General features: G+C 35.8%; 1 protein-coding gene across 1 annotated transcript in view; it reads right to left on the bottom strand.

Annotated features, from left to right (window-relative positions):
* Nucleotides 1–11,580: 11,580 nt before the first annotated feature.
* Nucleotides 11,581–13,396, bottom strand: part of LOC128993943 (uncharacterized) — a 95,231-nt gene continuing 93,415 nt past the window's right edge. The window contains exons 21-22 of the mRNA XM_054418086.1: nucleotides 12,879–12,914; nucleotides 11,581–11,721 (exon numbers count right to left, since the gene is read on the bottom strand). Of these exons, the coding sequence (XP_054274061.1) occupies nucleotides 11,695–11,721; nucleotides 12,879–12,914 (63 nt within the window). The 3' untranslated portion in view covers nucleotides 11,581–11,694. The remainder of the gene's footprint in view (nucleotides 11,722–12,878; nucleotides 12,915–13,396) is intronic.

Below are 13,396 nucleotides of genomic sequence, written 5' to 3' on the forward strand. Positions count from 1 at the left end.
TCAGAATTTCAATAAAAAGCAAAAAACTACTGGATTTGGCCGCCATTTTGGAAAAATGGTGGTGTTCCACCAAAGATATTTTTGGAGACTTTTGATATGTTATTCACAATACTTTTCACTATCGAACAACAATGGTTTCATCTGTGTTCTAATTATTCATAGGTCAAACCACATATTCAGGGGCCTAGAAAGGACACGGCGACGGTCAGTCTAGACCTACACCCTGAACCCGCAGCCGTGCCAAGAAAATTAGTGTTCTTGTATGGCCTTACTGTATTATTTATTTGTAAATATGTTTGTACGTGTCTCACGTATATGTTTTCAAGACTTTAGGAGTGACAACACGTCTTTAAGGCTTGACAATGACACCATGAGTGTCGAAACCGGTCGCCATCCAGACGACAGTGGATTACAGTGGCAACAATAAGGCATTTAACCTCTAGAATAATATTGTTAAGTAATCCGGAAGGCAACACCTCAAAAATAAATTTAATTACTGTTAATATTTCAGTTACAATTTAAGGAAACGTGTGCTACAAATATTTAATGACTTGGTTGACATGAAATATTTACCATTTTACAACGGAAAAAGCGTGAAAACCTGGACAGTTTGATATACTAAAAAGAAAACAGAATTAACTCTGTGCTGCATTTCTTTAGCAATCATTGAAAGAGCCGATTGGCAAACTATGGAAACATATAAAAGTCAAAGAACACCACCAAGTAGAAGAAATGGAAATCACGATTTTTTCATTTATAATCGTTATTATGAACAACCTAGTGCAGCTATGAGTGGATTGGAAACATTCCCAGAAAACGCTAAAAACTATATTAGCTTTTGAAAAATGATAAGATACAATAAATGTTGATTATATCGAACTAGTATGTACATCATGAGTATTTCCATAATCAGACGACTCTTTTAAAGTCATCGCCTGTAATACTTCGCAATTGCTCGAATTCGAGCAACAGGTGAACTAGTCCATATATAAATCCCAAAGTACTCATGAACTTTTGAGAAAACTTAAAGTCACACCCCAATAAACCATATACTAAAAATATAAGAACAAAATGTTCTAAAAACTGTAAAATGTCATGACGAGAAAACTTGCGCAAAACTATGCATTATTTCATAAATTGCCCTTTAAGGTTGTAATTCCTGTCTAAAGGGAACTTTCCATATCCTAATGTTAAAAATACCTCAGCTGTACTTATTTGTTTGTTAATCTTTCGATTTATTACCTTATTGAAATCAGGTGTGATTATTTGTTTGTATTACTGTATTCCGTTTTGTTTATTTTATCCTAACTGAACCAATCAATAGTTTTATTGGTTTTATTAATACTCATGAAGTAAAACGGGTTGAAGCCCTGAGGAAACAGCCACCAGTTAATATATAATACTAGGTGAAACCCGACGAAATCGACGGTTGCTTTTTTATGAGCTTTAAAAGGCTTACGACAATTCTTCTAACTGTGACAAAAAAAGTGAAATTATAAAAAAATGTGAGCATTTAGCATTGTTTTGATTACTATCACCTATTTATTACTATAAATAGGTGAAGAAACAATTATTTGTTTTTTTCAGGGAGAGGACGGAAAATGATTTTACGCACAGGGAGCCTTTAGTGTGAGACTCCTGAAATTATCAGACTACTTACTAAAAAACTCTGTTGGACACTCGCCTGGAATTGTTTGTCACATTACTTCAAGTCAAGCCAACATGTGACCTAAGCCCTCAGGGCTCGCACCGTTTCTGGCATTTAGATTCTTTATGACCTACACCGCATCCCGGTCAAGGTCGAGCTTCTTGGCGCGGAGAATACCCTGGAAGTAATGTGACACACAGATCCAATTGTCCTCACCCTCCATCATCATCGGCATGATGGTGTCCACCGACAGCAGTCCTACTAACTGTTGAGCCTCCAGGCGGGGCCTTTCCCAGTGCTGGCAGTGGAAAAATTTATGTTCCACGTCATCGAGAATGCCTGTGCAGTATATGCAATCGGGTGACACGGCTTTGTCCATCCTAAACAGGTACGACCGGAAAAAGCCGTGTCCCGTCAGAAATTGGGTGAGGTAGAAGTCCACCTCTCCGTACCGCCGATTAACCCTAGGTTGGACTTGCTGTATCAGTTGCCTGGTCCAGCGTCCCCGTGTCTCCTGTTCCAAACCCTCCTGCCACAGCTTGTAGGTGCGGGTGCGATTCTCTGATCGTGCCTCGTCCTCCCCACGGCGCCGGTAAATTGCCTTTCTCTCTGCCACCAAAAGATTGATGAGGATGACTCCAGCAACCACCAAGACGGCGGGCTCGAACACTGTTCGGTGGGCAGATGCTACCCTCAGTGCTGCCTGACATTGCACTCGGGCGAGCCGCATCCTGTATGCATCCTAATTAAGTGCGTCTGCCCACACCTCCACGCCGTACAAGAGTACAGACTGGACCGAAGACATTAACAGCCTTCTACGACTGGACCGAGGCCCTTCGTTATTGGCCATCAACCGGCTAAGAGAGGAAACCACCACGGCACGATGGTGTCAATCCGTTTTTTTGTCAAAATCACGATCTCGGTTTTGCTCAAAGCAAGCGAGAGACCGTGGTCTGCCATCCATGCGTTTACGGTACGCATAATTCGGTTTATCTTTAGCTGAGCCAGCTCAACGTTCCGTGCAGCTATCAAAGCTGCGACGTCATCTGCGTACCCAACCAAAACAGTTTCCTCAGGAATTTCAGACTTTAGAAGGCTGTCATAAGAGACGTTCCAGAGGTCTGGGCCGAGTATGGAATCTTGGGCAGCACTAGAAGTGACACTCATCATCCGCGGGCCTTCCGTAGTGTCATACGTGAAGAGGCGGAACCGGAGATAATCCTCTATGATGCAAAAAAGGTATGCCGGCACGTGGAAGGTGTTCTCCAGAGCATCCAGCATATCGCACGATCTCGCCAAATAAATGCATTTCGCACATCGAGCGGTACGAGCAGCACAACCCTACTAGAGTAGTGGTTAAAATCCTCAGCTCTCATCACGGCTTGCTTCACCTCCTCAATCGCATCAATCGTTGATCGCCCCATCCTGAATCCACACTGACGAGGGGAGAGGTCCCCTGCAGCTGAATTCAGCCGGGAACGGATCAATTTCTCGGGGACTTTTCCAGCCGTATCCAACATACACAGAGGTCTGTAAGAGGATGGCAGATCTGGGTCTCCCATGCCCTTTGAAACAAGCACAAGCCTAGCTGTCTTCCAGCATAAGGGGAAAATTCCTTCGGCCAGGCAGGCGTTGTACATGCTCAAAAGGATCAAGGGGTTGGTAGTCAAAACCTTCTTGAGGACGTCACTGAGTACCCCATCGGGACCAGGAGCCTTGTTGTTCTTCAGGGATATGACGGCCACCACTAGCTCTTCTGGGCTGAAAAGTGGGACGTCGTCCACCCTTCCAAAATCCCGCAGTGGGTGCAACGCGTGAGCCAGGAAAAGGGACTTGACTATCCTCTTCATAGTGACCCCGTCCATGACGGAAGGTGGAGAGCGGGTAACAAGTTTGTAACACAGGCCCCACGGGTTGGAATTAACATCGTCCCTTAATTTATCCCAACTGCGTTTACTCCGATTGATGGCTCGACGAAGATACCTCCTAGCAACCCTATAAACATCCGACTTACGCCGTCTGTCTAGGGGTTCTCTAGCCCTGGTAGCAAGTCTTCTGGCTCTCAATGCTGCTCGACGCAATTCCGCAATCTCGGCAGTCCACCAGTACACAGGACGCTTATTGCACCGGTATCTCCTGCGAGGCATAGACTCATCGCAGGCCGAGACAATCAGTTCCATCGTGGATGCAACTAACGCCTCTGCGTGAGACACGCCAGTTACGGGATAACCACATGCGTTCTTCGTAGAATGGTTCCATTAAATTTTGCCACGTCCAGTTTTTTAATGAAGAAACAATAATGATTATTGCTTTAGTTACAAAATATGGTTGATCATTCAATTAATAACAAATCCTTCTTATACTGTGCGGTATATGAGTTATTGTTCCTGTGTTAACTGGTTTAAATTATTTTTTATGAATATAATGCGGCTTCATTGGCAACAAATAATGCAAATGACAAAGCAATGCTGCATTTCCAAAAAGCAAATACTGTAAATTGTTACGTAAATAGTGACGTTTACATGCATTGTTGTTAATCAACGTATCTTGGAAAGAACTAGCTGTGTGCCCGTTCTACGTACGGGGATATTATAGTAGTCAGTTGAATGTGACAAAAATCACACAGTGGTGGGATTTGGACATTTGTAATTTTACTTCTTAAAGTAGGTAGGCCATGTATTGTATGGAAAAGTACTGGTATCAAGGATCGTCGTCGAAAAGGTTGTTAGATGAATAAATAAGTATGCGTACGTACCCAAGAGATGGACTATGGACCTTTTTGCCGTATGGTCCAGCGATTGCAATATACGGTGAGTAGAATAGAAAGTGATACATTGGAAAAGCGAGTTTAGCATCATCCGTAAACTTCTGTTACAATCATCCACTGCAGTTGTGATTTTTTTACTTTACACTTTACACAATCGCCATTGAAGCGCCGTCAATGAGTGGACACCTTGTTTGTAAGCTATTGGCGACAATCATTAAGTGTCCCAGCTATATACAGGGTTAGTAAAAAGTGTGGAGACCCCCTGTTATTTTTTTAACGGCCCATACTAGAAAAACTAAACTCAGCACACCTTTATGACATGTTATGAAGTACTTTTTAGGCATAACCGTCACTTGGAGTACATCCCCAAAATGGGGAATTTTGGGGGAAACTCACAAATTTCAAATACAAAGACCCATCGAGTGACCCCTCATTTTGAAGGTCATGGTAAAAGAAAGCCAACAACGCAAACAGGTCTTTATCTCAATCCAGTAAAAAATGGCATTCAATTGAAATTTTCAGAAGTTCAATTTAACTTACAGCTTTCCAAGTCTGGAGACCTGCTGTAAATTTTGTAGCGGCTCACACTAGGAAAACTTAACTCTACACACCTTTTTGGCATGTTATGAAGTACTTTTTAAGACTAATAGCCACTTGCTTACCGAACCCAAAATGGGGGATTTTGGGGGAAACTTAAAAGTTTTAAATGATAAGCCCCATCGAGTGACCCCTCATTTTGAAGGTCCTGGTAAACGAAAACTAACAACGCAAACTAGAGGTTTCTATCTCAATCCAGTAAAACATTGAAGCTGATTGAAATCTTTAGAAATCGGAAATAACTTGCAATTGTATATAAATTAGCTGCCATATTTTACTGTGTTAAGATAGAGACCTATAGTTTGCGTTGTTACTTTTCTTTTATTATGACCTTCAAAATGAGGGGTCACTCGATGGGGCTTATCATTTTAAATGTTTGAGTTTCCCCCAAAATCCCCTATTTTGGGTTTGGGAACTTATGAAAATTTCAATTGGCTGCCATTTTTTACTGAACTGAGATAGAGACCTCTAGTTTGCGTTGTTGGTTTTCTTTTACTAGGGCCTTCAAAATGAGGGGTCACTCGATGGGTCTTTGTATTAGAAATTTTTGAGTTTCCCCCAAAATACCCCATTTTGGGGATGAACGCCAATTGGCGGTTATGCCCAAAAAGTACTTCATAACATGCCATAATGGTGTGCCAAGTTTAGTTTTTCTAGTATGGGCCGTTAAAAAAATAACAGGGGGTCTCCACACTTTTTACTAACCCTGTATAACACTGATTCAAGGTCTTTTTACTGGTTATCAAAACTCAAGAACAATTGTATACACAAAGAATTTCTGGTTCCTGACCAGGATGATGCCTAGTTATTTAATTTCATTTCCGGTTACACTACGATATTGCACTTGCTATTAATTAAATCCGTTATGTAAGAAAAACGTTTTTAATCTCACTTGGTTGGGATTTGCTTTCAAAACGTGATTCGAAATGGTTGCGGTATTTGTAAACAACACTTGTAAACATATCAGTGACAGCTAGAAAAAATAATCTTGATGCGAACAGCTGTTCGTTATTTGATCGATGATTATGTGATAAAAATTGGACGAAAATTTGACAAAAATCGCACAAAACTGCATTTTTGAACGTCCATAATTTTATTTACAAAGTAGTGAGGCCATATTTTAATCACTAAAGACAATTTTGCCAATCCAGTTAATACATTAAAATGACTTGGATCTTGATAGGTACTCTCGTTTTCATGGAGAAGATTGCGTAAAATGCCATCTTGAGTGTTACAGACAGACAGAAAGACAGACAGACAAACAGACAGAAATAGAGATAAGACTCGTTTCTGCTTCTTTAATATATAAAACGTAAAAATAACCTAAAAATATATAATGCTGAGCAATGTACAGACAAAACTCTAATTTTATTTATATAGATAGATAGAAGAAGAATATGAGGATATCTGGTTCAAAAGGAACACGAACTTTTTGTCATGACAGTAACTGCTTAAATGGTAATTACTCTTCGTGAAATTTGTTTTACAGTCGAAGTGTCGTGTTATTTTCACAAATCTCACTTAAGGCTAGCCAAGTGGGCCATGGTCCGTAAGAGGCATCTGTTAAACATCTGTAAAGATATAGGTACTATCTTAGGCAAGCTTTCTGTGTTTGGATGTTATTAGACACGATATGAGCACAATGAACTTCTTCTGCAGATGAATAATCCGTTGGAAAGAGAAATATAAGCCGATTTAATAAATGTCACAATCCAATCGCATTAAAATGGCTCAGGCCTGAAATTTTTTTTAGTATCGAGTTTGGGCATATTTTTTGTTACTATCTGGGTAAGTTACCGGTGCACTTTGAGACATTTTTTTTAGAGATAAATTACATGGTTTTTGTTGTTTTTTAGTTAGTTTCATAACATTCAAAGGCTCTATTGTGTTTTCACTAAGCTGAATGAATACATCGAAGTAACATATCCAAAATTCTGCAATAAATTGTAATTTTGCAGATTAATGACTATCTGCAAAATTACAATTTATTGCAGAATTCTAAATAATGGACACATTTCTTCATAAAAATTTATAAAAAATTAATCCAGTTGCTGTAAACCACTATTAATTTAACAAAATATGGACACGGCTCATATGGGCAATTTGCCCTTCTGTACTTGTATTATTTTGTTTTGTATTACGCAATCGAAATCTTTTCCAATAATTGAAAACCTGTATGACAATAATCTCATGAACCTATGATGATCTGTTTTCAACAATATGACAAAATATCGGCAAAAGTGGTCAAAAAGGCAGACACCAACCCGTACAACAGATATAAGTCAACTCGATAAGAAATCATTTTAAGAGTTACTGTATTATTAAGATTTTCCAATGATTTCGTAATTGAGCGTTATATTGTAAAACATGAGATGATGCAGAACAAAATAATCAAGAATTAATATCAAAAAATTACATTTAAAATACTTCTTAAGTCCCTATAATATATGTTGTTCAAAATACAATTTAAATATTAACAGCTGTATCATTAAATAAACGATATCAGCATTCTGACACATACTTTCTCCCATAAGTTTGTCAACAACCTTTATCATGTGTAAGCGGTGAGAGTAAATATACGGAAATGGGATTTGTAAGATTTTCTTCAGAATTTAAAGGACTATAACATACTAAATTTTTATCAAAATCGTTCGAGCCAATATTGGGAAAATATAATTTTCCGTTATTTTATGGGGTTTTTATGGGGAAATAACATAATTTACAATAACTTTTGAACCGTAATTTTTACAGAGATGGGATTTGTACCATTTTGTTCAGAATATAAAGGACTATAACATACTAAATGTTTATCGAAATCGTTCTGGCCATTTTAGGGAAAATCTTTTTTTTCCGTCATTTTATGGGGTTTTATGGGAAAATACCCATTAAACATAAAAATTTCTAAGAAATGAGAAAAACTATCAAAATTGTAAGGATCATAACATACCATGTTAAATAAAAACGGATTTTTTTGTCTAAAATCCTATTTTTCGTTATTTTATGGGATTTTTATGGGAAAATAACATAATTTACCATAACTTTTGAACCGTAGTTTTTACAGAAATGGGATTTGTACCATTTTGTTCAGAATTTAAAGGGCTACAACATACTAAAGTTTTATCAAAATCGTTCGGGCCATTTTTGAGAAAATCCGATTTTTCCGGTTTTTTATGGGTTTTTATGGAAAAATCCCCATTAAAAATCAAAATTTCAAAAAAATGAAAAAAATACCTGGAGATACCATGGATTAGAACCTACATACCAAATTTGATCGAAATCGGACCACAGGTGTAGTCTCTAGCTCTGTACACATCCAGACACACACACACACAGACACCCACACACACACACACACACACACACAGACATCACTTCGAAAACCACTTTTTTGGGTCCAGGGGGACCCAAAACGAATATATCCACTCAAAACTCAAACTCGAAAATTTTGACGAAAACAATACTTTCTCCTAATACTATAGGAAAAAGAGAAAGGAGGATTAGGTATAGGGGGAGAAAGTAAAATTAGTGACAAATTATCCATATGGTCATAATGTAAACAAATTTGGGAAGGGAATTTTAAAGGCCTCTGGGGCAGAGCCCCTGGGGAATTTACTTGGTTTTTCTTTTGATGGGTCATCTACAGACCAAGACCTTTTTTTGGACACCTCTACAAAGTTTCTACGCCCAGCCATTCTCTCAAATTTAAGGAGACAATGTTTACAATTAAATATTTCGATATCCCCATGTTAATCGTATGGGAGGAAACCCAACTTTGATGGAAGATCCTGCCCAAACTAGTAAAGATTTCAAAAAATTCAAAAATAAACTTTGCAAAACTACAGATCAGGGCAATTTTTTTTTCACTTTAATCATCAAAAACAGTCCAAAAATGAGGAAGAAGTTCTGTTTACAAAAATCAGCTTAGCGTATTATTTAGGCCTATATAATAGAAGAATAATAAACGTCCTGGCATATCTGTTTTAAATTTCTACTGCTACACTTGCAACACTTTACACTTTTAGTTTACTTAATTTGATATGAACTTTTCTTATCAACGATTGATTTTAAGTATATCATTGTCAAAATATGTACCGCACCTATTTTACCAACTTCATGTAACAATTCATTACTTTTGGATGAATTTTTAAAATTAGGTCTACTTTCAAATGAACAATTATTATAATTTAAAGCTTATCGGTCGGAATTACAGTAAATATTCAGTACTAAATGTATGTACATAGACCAATGACAACGTGTATCCAAAATAATAAATCTATTTTTTTTACATTGGAAATCCATTAGAACTCATGCACGGATGCCAGGATACATAATATTATTCACGTACAACAGTGCTTATAGACGCACCCATTACGATTTACATAATCAGAACACTTCCAACAAAACTAATCTCAAACTAAATATTTCTTGTTGAATTACCATATCCATGTTATGATTATAAAACTGTATTGATTATTTTAACTCCATGTGGGTATAAGCCTTTACTTTATGCAATCGACCAAAAATACGTAATTTACAGGCTTCTCTATTTTCACCCCATGCTGTAAATAAAACAGGTAATTGTAATAATTTATTTCATTTGATTTGATTTTCTCTTTACGTTTTGTTGTTATTTTGTCACCAGCATGGCAACCCATAAGGGCCATGTTAATTTTTTTATTTCAAATTAATTTCTTGTGCTTAATTTTTGAGTCTATTTTAGTTTATAAGGGGATTCTTAACATCTCTTTCTAACAGTATTTTGTAGATTTTCACTGCGATTCACACAAGCGAAGAAAAAGGTTTTAAAGAAACATGCTTGCCTTTTAATATATAGATTATTACTGATTCCTCTAAATATTTCTTCACACAAACGTATAGTGGGTAGAAAAACCACAGGCCGAAAGGGTTTAGCAGCTCTCGATCGTTTAAAGTTCTCGTCTTCTACTCGAACTTGAAAGGATGATCTCGAGCCAGCAAGACCTCATTTTCTGCCCTAGGTACGAAATATCTCGATATATCTCGAAATAGCTCACAATCGAGGGTGTTTGGAGATTAACGGAAATCTTCGATGATTTCAAATAGCTGCTAAAGAGTTACTTATCGGCCAAAAGTATATTTTTTTTTCAAACATAAAATTGATCATAATGTAAAACTGTGAGGTTAGAAATGTTTTTTGTAGTTTTGAAATTTTCTCTATGGGAGTCCATAGAAGCTAACGGCCATCTTAAATTTGCCCGCTATTAGAGCAATGATAATTTCGTTGATTTCAAACAGCCGCTGAAGAGTTATTTAAAGTACAAAAATATTTTTTCGAACATCTGAGTTATTTTAATTTAAATATCTAGTATACTGTGAGAATAGAAATCTTCTTTGTAGTTATTTAGTTGTTTTAAGTGTTAGAAAGTGTAGGCTCCAAGGACTCTAAAAGTAGTCGACTTCGCCTCGAACTTAGAAAAAATGATCTCGAGACGGCAAAACCTAATTTTCGGCCCTAGGTACGAAATATACTATAGAGCCTGAATAAGTAACATCAACTGTTTAACAGTGGCTTGGTTGAGTTCCCATAAATCTTTTATAAAATTATCTAGTCAAATTTTAGAGTACCGTGTTAGAATACTATAGACTAGTATACAATTACTTGGGTGTACCTTTGTAGTACTATTACTGGGTCTATTTTTTACCCTTATAAGTAAGATACAATCGTTTTGTTGTATTCGTGCGTATAGTAATCATTCAATAACCTTTTAGATTTCTTTCACATAAAGGTAAATGTAGTAAACTAGTTTACAAACAATTTAGTGTAACTAAAATTGATTTAAAGTGATTCAATGTGGGTATTTCTTGAATTCTTTTAAGTCATCAAACATAATCCATCGAATATGTTACCCACATTTTATTAAAGTTATATCTTAAAGTTTTTTACTCACAAGCTAAACTTGCCCTTGCAGTTAGAGGACAAACGTGATAAGTTGTTAAATGCAAAATTAAAATTAGATGTAGAATAAAAGGCTGAAAAATAATTAATCCGTCTACTATATTATAAATTGTTATTTTAACGTTAAAAACGTTAAAGTATTTTTTCACTGAATAACAATAAGTGTAAAATGCAAAGGAGTGTGTTTGCTTGTTTATTGTGATTGATTTACTAACATTTATGTTTAACTTATTATACAAATCTAAAATGCAAGTTAATGTTGGATAAAATACCTTCATAAATCTAACATGGCGAGTTATAACATCAACGTTTAGGATTAAAGCATAACAGATCGAGTATTTTTGTACATCAACGAGTTGAAAAAGCTGGCAAAGATAAATGATGGGGGTTGAGGATTTCTTAGTGCTTTTTAAACGTTTCACAAAGCTTTTATGTGAAAATAGGTCAGGATTCTTAACCACTTTGTCCTCTCAGAGTAAAGATGAATAAGATGAAGTGGTTAAGTTAATTTAAAAAATAAAGCACACTTTTAACAAGTAATGCAGACCGTGGTGTTTCTGCAAAAATCTAAAGAACTAAAGATATGTTTTAGCAAAGAATATATCAAATAGTAAAAGTGAAAGACAATTTAAAACTGTTTTTTATATTTAGTACTGCATCCTAATTGCGATGTACAATGTAAGTTTGACATTTTCTCTCTTGTATATTTTCTCTCCATAGGTTTGTTGTTTGTCTCACATCATAACATCATCGTGGTTTCTGGTGTTCTGTCTGCTGTAACCATACAAGACAAATTATAAGTTCAATTTCCAATGTGATAATAGTATAACAAGCTTATTCCAACTTATGAATTCGTTAAAATAATATTTTTTTCAATAGGGAATTAATCTGACATTTTTAAGGAGATATTTGAGCTGAAATATTATCAGTCAAATTAGCATTCCCTTAGTCTGCAGATTTGCTACGTTGGGTTATTATACTATTGCTATAATTTTAAAACTGTTTTAAGAAACAATCTGCAAGTTGAAAATCAAATGAAAATAATAATAAAATAAAAAAATGAGGCTTGGTAGTGAAACGACTTCCTGCCGCTTAAAAATATTCTTATAAACTTCAGATTGATTGAAGAAAACGTATCTGCAAAAGAAATGGATATATAAAATTAAATGAAGGTGTTAAACATTAACAAATAAAAGTACATTACAATAAGTAGTATTTTAACTCACATAATTATGTGGTACTGCTATTGTAAATTTCCTTGCTGCAATAATCATAAACTTGCAGTTTTACCCTGTAATATTGAGCTACCATTAGAATTATTGTCATATGGTTATCACTATTTTAAAATTTTCTTAAGTTTGAGCGTATATTAGTAATTTTTACTGAAATAATTATAAATTCGTAAAAAACCGCTCATTTAAATATTGATACGTTTCGATTTAGAAGATGTTAAATCACAATAATATTTAGGGTCTCCGGGCCAGACTTGTTTACTTCAGCAGGTAAAAACTGTTAATAGGTTTTACCTTTCGTCAACAACTCAATCAGTTATAACCTGAGTTCAGATCATGTAAACTGGTACCGCGAGTGTTGCATTCCTGTTAATTTTATGTTCATATTTTTGTAATTGTAAATGTGTCCATGTTATGTGTTTCCAATGTGACGACGCTGCTTCAGCTGAAGATGTCTGATGATGGCGAAATGGCCGTAACGCAGGTTACAACTGATTGAGCTGTTGACGAAAAATAAAACCTATTGTTAGTTATATCACAGGTCAAGGGCTAAAACATATATTTTAATTCAAAAATGGTGCTCACGGATATTGTACAAAAATCGGTTTCTTTTTAAAAGTATTTGAGCAAAACCGAGCATGATCCATTTTACAAGATCTTTTCATCAAAAGTAAAAAAATATTTTCTCAACATACTTACAGGGCTAGTAATTATTTCGCCATGCTGTTCCTTATTCTGTAAAATTAAAGATTAAATGTAATAGTAAAGCTATTGAACCTTATTTTCTATATTATATAAAGACACAAAAAATTAAATGCATAATAGATTAATTTATTTAAATTTGGTGTCAGTTTGAATTTTTTGGACGTAAATTGCACTTGTAACTGAGGTTTACAGATGATACTAAACTCGCTTTTCCAATGTGTCACCTCCTGTTTCTTACCGTGTGATGCAATCGGTAGACCATACAGCCAATAGGCCCATAGCCCATCTCTTGGGTCCGTACACCTTCCCAATAATTATTCATTACAACCTTTTCGACGACGATCCTTGATACCGGTACTTTTCCCTAGAATACATGGCCTACCTACTTAAGAAATAAAGTACAAACGTCCAAAAACCCAACATTGTGTAATTTTTGTTACATTTCCTTCTAATGTTCATAGATATACCAATCATTGTTTAGAGAATACGTAATATATTAAATAACAAAAAGT

The sequence above is a fragment of the Macrosteles quadrilineatus genome, unplaced genomic scaffold (assembly GCF_028750875.1).
Source record: "Macrosteles quadrilineatus isolate MER2022 unplaced genomic scaffold, UCM_ALF_1.0 Scaffold_5__1_contigs__length_97177068, whole genome shotgun sequence".
Lineage (NCBI taxonomy): Eukaryota > Metazoa > Arthropoda > Insecta > Hemiptera > Cicadellidae > Macrosteles > Macrosteles quadrilineatus.